The sequence below is a fragment of the Seriola aureovittata genome, chromosome 17, assembly GCF_021018895.1.
Source record: "Seriola aureovittata isolate HTS-2021-v1 ecotype China chromosome 17, ASM2101889v1, whole genome shotgun sequence".
Lineage (NCBI taxonomy): Eukaryota > Metazoa > Chordata > Actinopteri > Carangiformes > Carangidae > Seriola > Seriola aureovittata.
The window spans coordinates 3,985,267-4,002,543 of record NC_079380.1 but is presented as its reverse complement, the minus strand read 5'-3'; the positions used below and the strand labels follow the sequence as shown (position 1 = coordinate 4,002,543).

The 17,277-nt window shown below is 39.8% G+C and overlaps 2 protein-coding genes across 3 annotated transcripts in view; both read right to left on the bottom strand.

The window, feature by feature from the left end:
• Positions 1 to 414, bottom strand: part of tmem104 (transmembrane protein 104) — a 64,997-nt gene extending 64,583 nt beyond the window's left edge. The window contains exon 1 of the mRNA XM_056401868.1: positions 145 to 414. The gene's annotated coding sequence lies outside the window, so the exon portion shown is untranslated. The remainder of the gene's footprint in view (positions 1 to 144) is intronic.
• Positions 415 to 11,371: 10,957 nt separating this feature from the next.
• radil2a (Ras association and DIL domains 2a) overlaps positions 11,372 to 17,277 on the bottom strand; it is a 29,566-nt gene continuing 23,660 nt past the window's right edge. For both annotated transcript variants that reach the window (XM_056402239.1, XM_056402241.1), the window contains 3 exons: positions 15,116 to 15,243; positions 13,636 to 13,775; positions 11,372 to 13,537 (listed from right to left, as the gene is read on the bottom strand). In XM_056402239.1, the coding sequence (XP_056258214.1) occupies positions 13,441 to 13,537; positions 13,636 to 13,775; positions 15,116 to 15,243 (365 nt within the window). In that variant the 3' untranslated portion in view covers positions 11,372 to 13,440. The remainder of the gene's footprint in view (positions 13,538 to 13,635; positions 13,776 to 15,115; positions 15,244 to 17,277) is intronic.

The window sequence follows — 17,277 nt, the reverse complement described above, 5'->3', positions numbered from 1 at the left end:
TGGATAAAGACTTGACATTTCAACATTTTCAACATTTCACTTCTGACATTTTATGAATGCCGATAAACGTGGGAAACTGTTTAGGTTATCCTGTGGGCGGCTACACGGGTGTCTTTCTTGAAAACAAAATTGAAGACTGCTTACCTTACTCCTTTCCAGTGTTTCTTGCTAACTTAGCTGCTAGGCTAGCAGCTTGCTCCAAACTGTCTGCCGTATCAAATCCACAGGAGCTAGCTAAAAAACGCAGAGCCTTGCAACCAAGCTAACATGAGCTGTTTCGGTTTTAGATAGCTGGAGGAAAGCTTATATGGAGCCACTTTTCCATGGGCTAACAAGGCTCCAACAGTAGGTTGACTGGAGGCAGTAAACTAACCAAACAGCTGACCTGCTCCCGCATGAACACGCGTGAAGTTCACTTTCATACAAACTCAAACTTCCGGTACTCGCTTTCAAAGTAAAACGTTCTCCGTCGTGCCTCTATTGCAGTCGGTGGTTGGTATAATAAAGCTTTTATTGTTAAGACCAAATAATATTTTTGTCGAATCACAATATGAGTGCATATTTGTTTATCACCGCTGTCTCTGCCTTTTCCCTACACTGGTAACAGCATGTTTACCATTATGGATGACCATGATTTCCAGTGTATTGAACATTACATGACTGCACGTTGGTAAAGTCAGCAACAATTTACATCACCTTGTTCCGGATTTGTTTGAACCCGTCCCCCCGTGCTGCCAAAGTTATCAAAACGATTAACCACTCAACAGTATGTCCTGTCATATGACACGTATTCATGTCATATGACACGTATTCATGTCATATGACATGCACACACCTGTCAGTGCTGTTTTTCTGCGTGCATCCACAGCGGCGTCACACTGTAACACTATAACGTGTTCACATAAGTGTGCAGTAAAAGATGATACATTTATGGTGGATAAGTTCAACTTTGTGGCATTTAATGACAAGATTGTAAATGTTACTTTGCAACAGACAAGAAGTCAAGGCTGAAAACTATAGTGCACATACAGCTGTTAAATGAGAAACCAGATGTTTATTGTGTGGACAAAAGAAAGATTCTTGTTATAAATCTATATAATCCCTGTAAAATACTTACAATAGAAGAACTGAAAAGGCCAGAACAAGGAAATAAGGTAATATGGTGTGGTGATTTCAATAATACATTGTGGGGAGGGAAGACAACAGACTATAAAGGGCAGAGAGTAAAGGAACTAATGGGGGAAAAAGGCTTAGTTTGTTAAATATATAACATGTGGGAGCAAACCAAGGAGATTAGATGTTTTACTTAACAACAAAATAAACATGACTTGAGGAGATATAATGAAATAAACCACCCACTCAACTCCCCAGATGTTATACAATTATATGAGGATATTTCCTTTCTATGGGATGGTGAGAAAACAAAATACAAAACAAAGTAATCCATGTTGAGTCAGTGCTGAGTTAATGCTTGGCATATTGACACTGACAAATTTGTGAAGGGCAGATTCAACAACAAAAACAGAATATTACTTTTATTTATTTTTGAATCGGGCAGAGAATATGACAAAACAACAAACAAACAAGTGAAGTGGGTTATAAGGCTAAAACAAAGTGATTCTGTTCTCTCCTCTTACTTCTCTCTGAACCCTCCTCCTGTCCTGGTTTGTTCTTCTTTAATCCAGCAGAGGGAGCTTTAACCAAACACATCATGAGCCTCACTGCAGTACTAATCTGCGGAAGTGCAGGATGCTTCAAAATGACTAAAAGCTTTGCTTGTGTTCACTAAAAGGAACAATACACTTACAATGAACCCTGCAGATTATGCAGAAACACCGCTGTGGTGTATTTGCTGTATTTAAAATGAGTATAAACTAGAATAAACTGAAGTGATGAGGCAAACCAGCTGCTCATTTATTCTTCTGACACAGTTAAGACCTTTGTAAGTTAAATGTAATTTATTTTTTTTCTTTTTAAGGAAACTGAATTCAGATACCTGTCACTCGTATGGTTATTTATCTGACAGATGTAGTTAGCCTACTTTACCAATTAAGATTTTTCATGTAAAACATATACGCTCATCTTACAAAATATAATGCATTGATAATCAAATAATCCTGAAAATCATTTATGAAGACAAATTGTTTGGGACTATACAAATAGCATTGAATTGAATTGAATTATTTGAATTTATATAATTTTAGATTGAATATGTTTAGTTTTGGGACTTTTGGTCAGACCAAACATTTGTACAAATTTTGGGGTATTTTCTTAGCTTTTATACATTAAATGTTTAATAATATATATATTTAAAATACTTAAAATTAGCTCCACCTATGCAACAGTAACTCACACAGGCGCCAGTTTTCTGCAGTGAGTAGTTTACTTCAAGTGCATTTTGCTAATAATACTACCACTACTATATACTTTTACTTTACATTTTTAATTCACTCCTGTATTCATAATGGAGTTTATTAACATAGTGGTATTGTTACTTTTACTCAAGGATATGAATACTTCAGAATACAAAAAGACCTGCATGAGTGACTGCAGGAAACTTTTCTTGAATTTTGTGCTGCATGAGCGCACACTTTAGCACTCAGAGTACAAAAAAAAAAAAAGAAAAGATATAAAATGACAGCCCAGTCCTCAACCCCCACCCCGCTCTCCACATACCACCAGCACACCTGTGGTTCTCCATTTGAAGAGGAGTGGTTGGTAAAATCTGAGACTTACTTTGAAGTGATCTGCCTGTTGGAGAGGCATGAATATGCACGAGACTCCCGGAAACAGCAAAGATGAAAGAGTGTGTCACATTTATTCTCAAACGGATCATGTCATGTTTTCTGTCAGAAACAGAAGATTATTAAAGCTCTTTTTAATTCGCAGTCTAATGTCTTTCCTTCCTTGATTTTCATCCTCAGAGGTGAGGTGTCTATTTATTGTAAATTTGTGTCAATTTGTGATTTATTTGTGCCTCTCGATTATGATGGACCTGAGAGCTCAACGCACTGCAACTTAAGAAAACGCGTGCAAATAGACAAAACACAAACAGATTCAGAAAACATCTTCAAATAAGTGTTTACAGGGGACACTAAAAAGCGATGAACCTGCCTGGGAGCACTTGTAGTTCAATGCCCAATTGTGACTTTTGAAGTTAAAAGCATTGAATAACAAGTGCGTCCCAGCTGGGTTCATCACTTCTTTCTCTTTAAGTTACTTTTTTAATTTTTATTCTTTCATTTATTTCTCTTTATATTTCCACTTTTTTAATTGACTAATTGTTCTACAACTGGTATGAACTTTCAACTACAACTGTATCTACTTCCATCATGGTATTACTACTTTCACTAAACGATATTCGTCTTTCACAGTGAGTCAGGCTTTGCCCAGACTCAGAGGCATCCTGACTGGCTCCCCTCCAAGTCAGTCTTTCCTCGTCCACCTTCGTCTCCAGATGGGATTTCCTGTCTGAGTCTGAGGGAGGGGGCTGGATCTCAGGAACCCTCCCCAGCTCCCAGTCCTGTGACTGGCATAAACTGGAACATTGACTGGGACTGAGGAAGCCAGGGACAGCAGTGAGCTCACTCGCCCTCATAGTGTTTAACTGGTCACTGCCTTTGTTTCCTGCCTTCATTGTTTAAGATGAGTAGGAAGGATGAGCCATCGCGAAACCATCATAGCTATTCTTTCTTTTCGTCACTGTTGCTGTGATGTGGAATCTGCTGGGATATAGCAAGATTCATCATTCGACTGCATCGTAAATCAGGGTGTCTGCAGATCTTAACGTTTTTTGTGGTGTATGTCCAGTCATAGATGAACAAATAACAAGATCACTAACAAAATACACTTCCAATCTACTGTACAATACAGATCCAAGCTCCATCCTTTTTCATTCGTCTGGACCCATTCTTCTGTGTTTCCCACCTGGGGATACTTGTACCCGAGGGGCTACCTCTGCAGTTTCTTGGGGCTACATGGAAATATTGTGAAGTAGCACTTTGAAAAGAATAGAGATTAAAAATAGAAATTAAGATTTGAATTTAAAAAAAAAAAACAGTCCACTTTTTTTAGTCAGTCTGTACCACAGGTTAAGAGTGTATGTAGCAAGTGAGCAGAATAGTTGAAAAAACAGAAAGTGATGTGTAAATGGTTGGAATAGATGGATAAACAATTGAAACAATGAACAATAATAAATTCAAAAATAAATAAAAACAATGAATAAATCGGTGAAATGACTAAAAGTCCTGGATAAACAGTCAGATAAATTGGGAAAATAGATCTATAGTTAGCTAAAAGAATCATGAAATAGTTTGATGAGTGATGGGTAAACAGTCAAAATAGTTAGCCAAAAGAAGCTAACATAAACATTTTAGCTAATGGATAAACGGTTTAAATACTTAGCTAAAAGTGATGAATAAACACTTTAAATAGCCAGCTAATAGTAATGGATAAAAGTTGTTGGCTAAAAATAGATATAGATATAGATATCTGAAACTGAACAGATTCTTTCATAATTATTAGCTAACAGATAATAAACTCTTGAAGTAATTAGCTAAAAGTTACAGATAAACAGTTGAAACAGTTAACGAAAAGTAATGGATAAATAGTTGAAATGGCTGAGCTTAATGATCGCAATAAACAGCTAAAGGTAATAGATAATAGAAAAATAAAAAAAATAGTGCTGATTAAGGAGTTCATCTGACAGGTCGCAAACTCCTACCATACTTATTTTTAGTTTCACACCTGTAATGGTTTGTGCAATGTGTTTCCTGTTTAAAGGTTAACTAACCTCACATTCAACTAATAGTTGTTCAATTTGGCTTGTACCCTTGACAACCTCTGTTATTGGAAACCTGATACTTTGAACCGTAGTGTGATGGAAAAATACAACTTCCAGTGATTTCACTGCAGCTTCTTTCAGCATGACTAACAGCATTTCATCCGTTCTTCAAGTGAATACAGTAGTCTACCTCATACCTCCTGTAAACAAAGAGCTTCCTCGTCCTGGATCAGACAACATGCCAGCTCACACAACAAAGAAAAAGAAGCCACCCTGACACCCCATCAAAGAAAAGCAAGAGAAGAAAAATAATTAATGAAATCTAAGAAACAGACACATCCCATTAAATGCTTCACTATGTTTATGACTTGTTGTCTCTCATTCCGTTTGACATTTCTGAACTGAAACAGGACTACATTATGGCAATATGTCAAATTGTACTAAATTGTTTCCTGGACGAGATGAGTCAGTGGTTTTCTGATCATCAGCGGCAGGTTGATCATTTCAGCCTCAGGAACACAGACCGAAGTGGATCAGTCTACATGAAGGATTTCGAGTTTGGTGATCTCTCTGCGCCGTCATCCCCAAATCTGTGGGAAACACCCCCCCACCCCCCGTCCTTCTTCTTGCTCTCTTTTAAACAATTATGTAATTTTCTGGCATTATACACCAAGGATCTGTGGGGGCTCATAAAGTGCCGTGTCATTTCTGCCTGTTAGAATGTCAGATGAAGATAATCTTGACAGAAAAAAGAAATTAGAAAGAGATAAGTGAGTCAGTATTAACCAAATGCCACAGTGTGGTTGTACTGGAGTATTTAGGGAGGGTACTGTGAATCAGACTTTTGATAATGGGAGCAGTGGCTCATTTCCTTTCATCCCCTCACAGATAAGAGCAGCTGGCTCTGGGAAACTAAGCCCGGACAATGTCCCTTTTGTCTGTCAAACTTCAGACACACAGAGAAAACTATACATGTGTACTGAAGGACATTTGACGGGCTCCAAGGAGCTCAGACCTGCAGCTCAGGAGGTGCAGACTGTGATTCACTGGGAGTCACCTCTTTTCAAAAAGCAAGAAAACCAACAGTATGTGGTGCAAAACTCCTCATGTTGCAAAAACAGAAATAAAGTGGTTTCAATTTGACCAGGTGGTTATATTAAGTTCCTCCTTAACCACAGAATATTTTATCAAGAATTTCATGGTCATACTAGGAAAGGGTGTAATTTCCACAAACATCTCTTTGAGATGTATCTGTGCTGCAGACTTATTCAGACTTGAGGACTCACATATATAATTATAACATTAGCTCATAAGATCCTCAAATAAAGAACATCAGTCCTTTTGTATCGTTTCAGACACCTCAAAACAGAAGAGCCCTGGAAGATGTTTTTCCCCTCAACACTGTTTTATTCATGAATTAGATATATTTCATCCTGCAGAGACAAAATCAAAACAGAGTGTGCTGAGGTCATTTATCTAATGGAAAACACAACAGCACTTTGCTTCCAAGCACATTTCTTTGCAAAACAAGAAATCAGAATTAGTTGTCTCAACATTATGCTAATGTTGCAGACAAGGGTTTAAATGATGTTTCCCATTTCAGGGAGGACTCATCAAACCTAGACTTAATGTGTACAAGTTGACTGTTGTGACACGTCAGACTGTCTCACTGACCGATGTGTCTCTGGGTGCAGGTCTGATGAAGCTGGGCGTCCCCCGTCAGCAGTTTCAGCTCCACATGAAAACCGACAACAATGTGATCCGTTATCAAGACTTCAACAGACAGGCTCAGAGATGAAGGTGAAAACTAAGTATTTCATTTGTTTGTTTTTTTATGTTGTTGTTGTTGTTGTTTTTTTTTTTTTTTTTTTTTTTTTTTTTAATGAAGTTTTCTCAGTATTTTTTTCATCATTGTCAGGATGGAGTCACAGCAGCACAGAGGCCGATGGTCCATTATCAGAGGAGATCTCCTGTTTGAAGAGATGTGCTGATAATCAGCCCTTAAGCCCAGACACAGACAGGTGTCAGAGTACATTCATACAAAATGTGAAACTAGAGACAATTTTACAGACAGAGATGAAGATTTCCCAGCAGCTATATTTACATTTATTCAAGTACAAGACCTAAGTACCATTTTAAGGTACTTACATTTGAATATTTTCATTTTAAAGTTCCGCTCCAGACATGTTTAAAAGTCTGTAAAAATCCCTCTGCTATGATTCATATTTTGTTCACACATAAAAAGTGAAAAAAAGGAAAACTGGGTCTGAAGCTCATATACTCTTACTTCCTCATTGAGAGATCCAGATCAGGCCTTAAGCCCCGCCCATCACCTGCTGGCTCCAGGTGGACAGGTGAGAGAGCAGAGAGTATCAACATGGTTAGAGGAGGAAACATGTTTGAGCCTCAGTCTGACCCAGACTCAGATGAGGAGTCTGTTGAAACCAGAACCAGAGACTAGCAGACGGATCAGAACGGTTAGCGCAGTTAGCATCTTTTATTTGTTTATGTGGTTTGTTAGCTTGTAACTGGCAGTGGCTGATACAGTGTTAGCGGTTGTGCTAACGTAACCTCTGGCTCTCTGTACTGACAAGGTTTCAGGTTTATTTAGCCCCGCCCCCTGTCCCCACAAGTTTACAGGATTGGTTCCTTAGGCTTGTGACATATGAAACCCTGAATCTGTTTTCATGAGAGTGTCATTGGTTCACTGCAGGTCAATGTGGAAACACTCAGTCATGGTGTTGATGAATATTTCACTCATCATATGTCTGTATTACATAAAAACATCATATGGATGTTAGCAAAGACTTGATTTTCATCAGACAGTCTTTAGGTTGGGAACCACTGCACTAAACTAACTGTATTTAACATGGTTAAAACCAGCTCCACCTCGAGCAGCTACAACTGTAAAATGCTGCAACGATTGATGCATCAATACAAACAATCTAATGCGGTACATTTACTCAAGTGCAGGATCTGAATGCCTCCTCCGCCCCTGGTAAATACAGACATAAAGTCACTTGTATTTAGAGTGAATGGAAGGAACAGCAGCTTGTTTTAACATCATGTAAAATAAAATAATGCCACACAGCACAGACAGACATCAGATGTGTCCCAAAGAAAAACAGTTTCAGCAGCTTCTGCGTTGGCGTTCAGCCACAAACTGCAGCGACCGAACCTCCATGTCTGAGGTTAACCACTCAGTTATTTCTGACCCTCAGCTATCAGCAGTAAATCACTCTGTGACCCGCCTCCTGCATTCAGGTCCCAGAAATTACAGCTCCAGGACACATGTAGACCCAACAGCTCTGCAAACAGAGGAGGCCTCACTGAGACCTTCACACAGGTGTTGATGCTTTTTGTTGACCTGGCTCCATAATTGTTTTTTTTGTGTGTGTGTGTGTGTGTGTGTGTGTGTGTGTGTGTGTGTGTGTTGTGTGTGTGTGTGTGTGTGTTTGTTGACAGAATAACAGTGTGTTTCTGCAGTGGCTGCCACACATGATGCAGTGTATTGCTGAATTCACTGAATTACCATTAATGTAGACAATGTGAAGTGAATGCAATGTGCAGACATGTCACAGACAATATGTCAGGGTCTATAAAACATGTCATGTCTGGTGGAGTCGTGTAACCCATAATTACAGATCCACTTGTAGAGCCTCACAGGAATCTTATTTCCAAGTAAAAAATATAAATACCACCTCGAAACCCCCGAACAGCCACAGAAAAGTGAATGTGTGTGATTTAAAGTCAGGTTTTAGCTGTCACCAACGTGCAGGTTAATCCGTCTGAGTGTCAGACTCATTCCCTTCGACTCCTTTCCAGGGAACTTTGAGGTGGTTTTGTCAAGCAGGAGCAGAGTTTTCAGCCTGATCAGGATCATCCAGGACCGGGTCGGGACCCAGCCCTCCAGGCTGGAGGTTTTCCGGAGCAGAGAGCCCGCAGAGGAGGCCCACCTGCCCCCCGGAGAGCTCCCCTGGAGGAGTGTGGCTATCAAAGGAGGACGAAAGGAAAGTCCTCCAGAGGACACTGTGTACTGCGACTGCAGACTTGTTTACAGACTGTCCAGTCCTCAACTGTGACCACTACCTCAGGTCCAAACCAGATTCTGCTGCCAGGAGGACTGGACATTGTCCATAAGTTACACAACCGTCTGACAGTGTTTTTAGCCATGCTAGTGATCGGTCCACCACTTCTGTTCAGACTGAAATATCTCAACTACCACTGGATGTTTGCCATAAAGTTTAGTACAGACATTCACATTCTCCAGAGGATGAATCCCATTGACTTTGGTGATCCTGTAACTTTCCCCTGTAGCGCCACCATGAGGTTCACATCTGTGGTTTTGACTTGAATATTTCAACAACTGTTTGCTGGATTATCATGACATGTGGTTTTCATGTTCCCCTCAGGATGAATTGTAATAGCTTTGGTGATCCTTCAACTTTTCATCTCGCTCCATCATCAGGTCAAAATCTGTATTCTGCCAGTTTTACCTAGGAGTTTATTTCCTGCTGCAGTCGTGGTGGTGTGTGTAGCACAGCAGCCACTGTTCTTATTGTCGTCTACCTGCGAGAGCGGCGTCAGTGATCAGTAAACCTGTCCGTCGGTGCTGCAGACTTCAATCAGACACATTTAAAGAAATTCCACCAGCATGTCAAGTTTGCTACAAGAGGATAAAATACACTGGACCTTGTTAACATCCAAGCGCTCACTCTGTGTTAATGTTTTAGTCTACAATTGTTTTTGTTTTATTGCACGTGTTAATTGCTTTGCTCTCGTCCTTAATTTTGGTCCTTTTCATGCCGTATGTGTATCAAGGACAATGACCTTCTGAGGTTTTTGAGGGGGGTGGGGGTGGGTGGGGCTTTAGACCAGGTGAGTCACGACTCAGAAGCAGGAATGGAGCTCAAACAAAAGGTTATTTTATTTTCTAATGGTGGCTGGTGATGAGGAGGCTGAAGAAACTGACATTCCTCCTGTACTGGGGTTCAGTCCTCGGATGCTCCCTGAAGACAAATAGACAGTAGAGGAGTGTGCTGGGGGGTGGGGGGGATTCATTCAGCTTCTTAGTAGCTCTGACCCAATCGGTCTCCCCCCAGTCTCCTCAACGCAGCAGCACAAGTAAAACTAGTGCGAGCAGCAGCCCTCTCTTCCCTCTGTCTGTTCGCCTGAATCCATATATTTAGGAAACATCCACTCGAAGCGTCACAGACTTAATGAGCGAATTCTCTGTAAGTCCCTGAGAGAGGAAGTCAGCAAGGAGCCTCAAGTGGTTTTCTGTGCACAAGTCCTGCATAAGGTACCAGTATCAGTACCCCAAGAACTATTCAGACAGATACCACACCATGAGGTCATGGTGTATTTTACCCCCTTGCACAATTGATGTGAAGACGTCTCTGTATGAGTGACCCAAGTCTGCAGGGGCTCAGTGCGGAGGATGGAGGTTTGGATTCAGCCTTCATCACCCCACAGGGTCTGTCCCAGGACTCACTCTTGTGGTCTCGAGTACAGAAGTGCACATTCATGCCAACAATCAGGTCCAGATTCGAAGTTTACGACATGATCAAACACCACAAACACGGCAGAAACTTCACACGTACCTATTCTTAATGACACTGACAACATTAATGATACATATGTGACAAATATTTGATGGATCCTTTTATCAAAGAAAAACTGACCATGAGACTTTTATGTACAGTCTACTATGGGAGAGGATTAGGGCCACATGTTTTTTATAAATAATTCTGAGTTCAAAGTCTGACTTTAAACTAAATTCTTTCACATGTGGAGACTGAAGTGCTTCTAGATAACTCAATTTAACATCTTCATTAATTGTGCTACTTCTCTCAGCTTCTAACAAATCATCTGAGCTGGACTGTACCATGAAAAGTGTTTGTATTTGTGGGGGTGACGGGACGAACCAAGCTTGTCCTGTGGAAATTATTGGAAATATGTTACACAAGTAGGCACTTGAGTACTGCAAAAACCTGCACAAGACTTCTGCGACGTCTTCTTTATGTTTGAATAAATATGTACAATAACGCCCCACCCCAATGTGAGGAGCAAATCAGACCTGAGCATTAAAACCTGCCGTGTAAACATAAAGTTGAACTCTGAACAATCAGGAAAGTTTGGTCTTAAAAGAGGATTTATGTGCGAGAGCTGCAGGGAGCTTCACACTCAGCAGCCTGTGGCCTGCTTCCACTTTAATTACACACTCTGATGTGTCCTCACAGGGATATAATTTCAGCCAGAGTGTTCAAATCTTTATTCCAACATAAAGCAGTGTTTTTAGCTGTGGCCTCGGGGGGGCCACAGAGGCTGAACTGTGCTGTGTTGGAGTCAGTGGAAAGTGCTTGGCTGGTGGAAACCACAGAGCAGCTATAAACAGTGGCTGGTGGCGGCTGCTAAAGCGTGCCATGCAGCCGACACACCCAGCAGCTTCTCTGCTGCTCCACCCAGACCGGCTTTTAGATCCCAGCTGCAGATATAATTCACTGCAACAGCAGCTGCTTCATTTGTGAACAAACACACAGAGCAGGAGAAGATTTACGCCTCAGGACAAAACAACAAAAACGACAGTTTTCAAAGTGAAAATAGTTTTTATTCATTAGGTTCAAAAATACTGCACAATATAAATATTAAAAAATTGAATACTTTTTGTGTTTCAATATACTTGAACTTTACTTTAACACTGTTTACATTTGGGATAAAAAGGAAATATAAAGGAATAGTATCAATATAACTAATGTACATATGTGTGTGTAGATGAGTGTAAATGTCTCTACTGAAAGATCTCAACATTATGACGGACCGTCCCATTTTCCCAGGGTGCAACCCCCTCTATGAAGAATCTCTTTCATCTCTGAAACTTTAACTTTCCAGAGACTAAGATACAAACTTGTGACCCTTCATTTCTATGGAAGAATATTTTTGGCGTTATTGTCCAGCTGTTTCTCAGTGAACACAACACTGACATATCACCACCTCTTAACCTTAACCTTTGAATATTTACACATGCAGCAGGTACAGAGCAACATCATTCATGTGGAGTCATGTTTGTCCAGTATTCTCTCTCTTTTAGCTCTGTGTTTGGCGTCCACCAGCTCTGGAGGGAGATATCTAATTGTCTTTTTGCTGAGCAGGTGGTAAACAGTGTTTTTTTTTTTTTACATCTGTTTCTTACAGAAAACAACACTATGAGAGCGGTAAGAGTGAACCAAAACACTAAGGGTTGTGGGGCCGGACAGTTAAAAAATGAACTGAAACTCACTCTAAAGCTTCATGAAGCCGAGGGCAGCTGCAGATTCACCTGATAATTCTCTATAGTTTCTTCACCATGAGTGACCTCTTTCACATTACAGTTGTTACAATAAAAATACCGATTATAGCCTCTTTAAATTTAAGGATGCAATCATTTCACTTTCACTTTAAAAGCATGAAGAATCACAAAGAGTTTAAGGTTTAACCTGCTGTTGTAACACTTTTCACATACAGTGATTCATCCAATAGAGAGATGGCATTTTTACAACAATGCTCTAAAGGCCACAATGAAAATCTCCAACTGCAACAAAGTAAAGACAATCATACTGACTTACATCCAGCCTCAGTTTTTCTTCCTGAAAACAAGAATAAAATCTCCCATTACAGTGTAATAATTCAGTTTTTTTCTTGTAAAAGTATATTAATGCTATTATTATTCCAGTATATTTCTATTGGAAAGAGATGAAACCATGTCACCCTGAAGCCCAGTGACAAATTCTTCTGTACTTCTGCAAACAAAATCACATTTTTTGAGTCAATAAAACCCCATTCGGACTGGATTTATTTCTCCAGGGGGGTATCTGCCACACGTCTCCCCTTAAACTCTCTTGCACCCCCCTGGCGAGGCTTTGTCTTCCTCTTTTGTTGTTGCTATTACAGACCATCTCCTGTAATTTCCTGATGGTTCAAAACCCATACTGAACGATCAGTTAATTAAACAGTGAATATTTCGTCCCACCCCCGCTGTAATGTTAATCCTGTCTGAATGGGGCTCACAGACTAAATGAATCGGTAAGATGGAGTTTTCACAGTTTTCAAAATAGCCCTTAAAGCCATAATTTAAAAATGAATTTCAAAATAAATCCAGTCAGTCCCAGACACGAATGATCCTGCAGCAGCTCTTCAGACAGAATACTTTGTTCTCAGAGTGAAATAGAGCCACAGACAGCAGCAGCTATTTTCTTCACCACCAAACCTTCACTGGTTTATGAGAGTGGAGCGCAGCCCGACAGTTTGTTTATAGGCCAGAAAGAAGCTGGGACAGCAAAATGAGCTTTTAAAAAAACTTGTCTTCACCATCCATCTGCCACCAAAATGCCCACAGTCTGTTTGGTGTGAGCGAAACGAGTCAGTCCTGCTGCTTTGGTTGATTGTCTCGATGCTTTTTACACACACACACACACACACACACACACACACACACACACACACACACACACACACACAGCTCTATCTCACAGTGAGAATGAGATAAAAAGCAGGGAGAGTGTTTTCCTTTGGTCATGGAATCCATCCTGTGAGAAACACTGACTTTGGATGCAGCAGGAAGGATGAAGCTCACGTCATCCAGTATTCCTGGTTGCACTTGATCGTCAGTGTTTTTTCCTTCAGCATTTAGTCGAGCCCTTGCTGCCTGTTTTTGAGTCGATCTTGGCGACGAGCAGCCTGAGCGAGTCTCCTGATGTTCGAATCAGTTCTCTACCACTGAAATGAAAAACAAAAAGTGGTAAACACACAGCAGATAATATAATATAATATAATATAATATAACATCATATAATGTAGTTTATTTTAATACTTACACGTTATACTCCATTCCAACCAAGCTGATGCCGTTAACTGCCAGGATGCGATCGCCTGTTCTCAGTTTCTGACACTGAGCAGCAGGAGAGTCGGGAACCACTGACTTCACGTAAATCCCGCTCATTCTCAGTGGGGTTTTCTATTTGAAGACAAAACAGGGAAAATGAAAAAGATCATCATCATCATCTGTGGAGGCAGAGCGTGTGCTGATATTTCCTTTTGAGCTGTTAGTGTTAATTTCGTTAATAGCTAAATATATTCGTCAGTGCTTGGATCACTCAGAAAACAGTCAGCCAATCAGAAGAGAGTGGCATTTGTTTCAGCAGTAGGCAGACTACCAAACCAAACTGTGACAGACAGAGCTAGAGAAGATCCTCCAGGATGAGGGCAACGAAACGGGTTGATATCTGGACCCACTTCAAATATAATGTCACCGAGAGAAAATGTGAGTGTGTTGTAAGTTATTATCAGGGGAGAAGCTCTGCGGCTACAGAACCACTGGGAAGAAAACCACAACCCTGAAGAGACACCTCACACAAACTGGGGGGGTTGCATATTTTTCCAGGCGAAGGCTGTGCAGCGATAGCGCTGTGAGACGTGGTCTATTGCTCACTCTCCTCTGTTTAAAAAGATGAAGTCATGTATCTCGGTTCAAACTGTATGGAAATGTAATGCTGTGCGACTGCAAATGTGTTTCTAAATGTTGCCATCGTTTTTGTTCGGCAGAAATTGATTTGATTTATTTTACAGTTTGAATTACAACTACAAACTCTGGAATTATTTATGGACATTACTTTACAATCATGAAATCTTTTTTTACTCTAATTTGAGCCCATACGTCTGTTACATTTCCTCACATTACTTTTTTTGTCCATCTAACACATTAAAACTCAAAAGAATCAGTTTACTATCAAAGCAATCTAAGAAAATATATTAATATTATTAATTATATTTACCTTCGAGTGGCTGGAAAGTGAAATTTTGTCAACTTTACGATGAATTAAATATCAAAATAGTTGCCAATAAATTTCCTGTCAATCATCTAAATGTCTCAGCTCTATGGAAGCATTATTTCTATAGCTATGAACAGTCTCACTAAGAGTTTGTTAAACATAATTAATGAGTTGCCCTCCCACTGTATCACTGTACCATACTGGCTCTTGTCCATGACACTGGGATGTAGGAACATACACTACAGTGCGGTTAAATGTGTTCTGTAGTTTCAGTCTGTTCATTTAAAATCCCTGCAGTTTAAAGTCAGATCTGATTAGTCTGTTGCATGAGATCTGAGCTACACAAGGTTTTTCTTGGTTACGTGATCGGATTAAATTGTGTTAAACCATAAGAGCAAATTCATTGTAAAGCACAACTGAAACTCTGCGAAATTCCACTGTGATTACTTGTGATTAAATAACTGTGACGTAAGTAAGAGGACGGAGCAGGTGGACGATGGATAATATCAAGTAGAAGACGTCGTACCGTTCCATCTACGAGCGCCAGCCCCAGACCATGAGGTCCTCTGTGAAGCTCCACCGTGAACACCTCCTCTTTCCCTCCTTCTTCTTCTTCCTCCACATTTTCTGTTTTCCTCTCAGCACATCCACTGGCTACACAAACACAGAGAGACACGCGGTCGAGTCAAAACAAAGTGGTGTTAAATATAATGTAAGTACAGAGGAAGCAAACAGCAGAATCACTTATTACACTTATTACTTATACACAAATTAGACTATAGACCTCCATTTGATTAGATTTTGTCTCAGGGTCCCTGACCTAAGAAGATTTTTGCGCATAGATGTTTTATTACAGAAAGTAATAGTCATACACTGTGTAATTGTGGATGAAATTATAGTGAAAATAAATGATAGCCCTACACAACAAGCAAAAGTTCACAACTTAATGAATCCACCCTGGACACAATCAGATGTTCTCAGGTCAGTGTGATTCTTTAACACAGAATTCTGGTTTGAAATACAAGAATAAAAAAGAGAAATGACAAATGACAAGAATAAACAAACTTGTCAGTAAACTTTTAAGTTTGACCCCAGAGTTCAATTTAGCATTTATTTTATTAAACCTCTACACATAGTTTTCAGTTGAACTGGTTACTTCTTTATATCCTTCTGTGACTAATCAGTGTGTGAGGACGTGTGTAGACATGATTGAGTCCTTATTTTATATGTTTAACACTGATGTCTGACTAATCAGACTTTAAATAGAATATGTATTAAGTGCCATACATAAATCAACGTCTGGGACCATTCTTCTGAAGTGTTACTGACTCAGTTTTTCTATGGACCAAACATGAACTGTAGAGATTCAGCAACTCTCAAAACTCCTAAACAGAATTAGAATCTAGTAAAAGTGGGGCTGCAACCAACAATACATGTCATTGTTATTAATCTAAATCTGCACATTATATTTATTAATTATCCACTGATAGTTTAGTCTATAATATATAGTGAATAAATGCCCATTGCAGAGTCCAGGATGATGTCTTCAAATCAACATTGTAGTACTCGAGTCCAGGACTTGGACTCTGGGGACTTGAGACTCGACTCGGACTCAAGGTTTAGTGACTCGACTACAACACTGGTTCAAACGTCCTACCAACAGTCCAAAGTCTGAAATCTTAAGTCTCGTTTGAAGATATTGTATCAGTGGTGACAGAACAGCTCACTAAATATTGTCCATAACCTTGTTCTCCAAACGATGAGCTCAGCTGTAGTAAACTTCAGACCGTGTTTAAATGAAATAAATGACCCACTGAGCTGAGACCAGACCTGCTCTGGACTCGTTACCATTCTGCTGTGCTGTAAAAGGGACTTCCAGTGACAGTAACATTCCCAAACAACCTGTTCCCACCCCTGCAGCTCCTGCTCCCCTCCTCCTCACCCCCACTTCCCTCCGCCTTTTCCCAACATGCAGCCTGTCTGCCCCCCACGCAGGACCTGACCCGAACAATGCCGCCCCCGATTAAGATTCCACGCACCAACCCAACTGTAAATTCCCATGACGGATCGGCCACTGCTCTTTTCTCTCCTGACATCACCACCTCTCTGTAACTCTTGGGGCCAGATTAAAGGATTACCAAACTTTGAAAATAACATTAGCTGTTAGCCAAAAGCACAGAGGTAGACGTACTGCAGGCCGAGGTACGGCCCGTGTGATATAACAGAGTTCCCATCAGGGGGTACAACTCCAGGACTTCCCTGAACTAGTTCAATGGTAAAAACATTATCTTTATTTCAGATTAGGATTTATAGAATTAATTTGGTTTCGACTACAACTGTAAAGTTGTACAAAACTATTTTAAAAATGACTATTTTATAATATCTCAAATCAGTGACTGATGGGGAATATTGGAAATAAACCAAGTGCTTTCCTTTAATATTACTATTATTAATACTAACAATAATATATGTTATAATAGTGTAATATATAACTTATATATAAATATAAAATGACAGTTTAATGCAGTTTAGAGAGTTGAGTTTCTTATGAGAATTTATCAAAGAACAAACAATATCAAATTTCCTGTAAAAATCTTAGAATTTAAATTTTTTTCTGACACTGAAAAAAATCAATGACTAATATATATTATATAATAATGTAAATGATATATTCTATAGTGGTTTAAT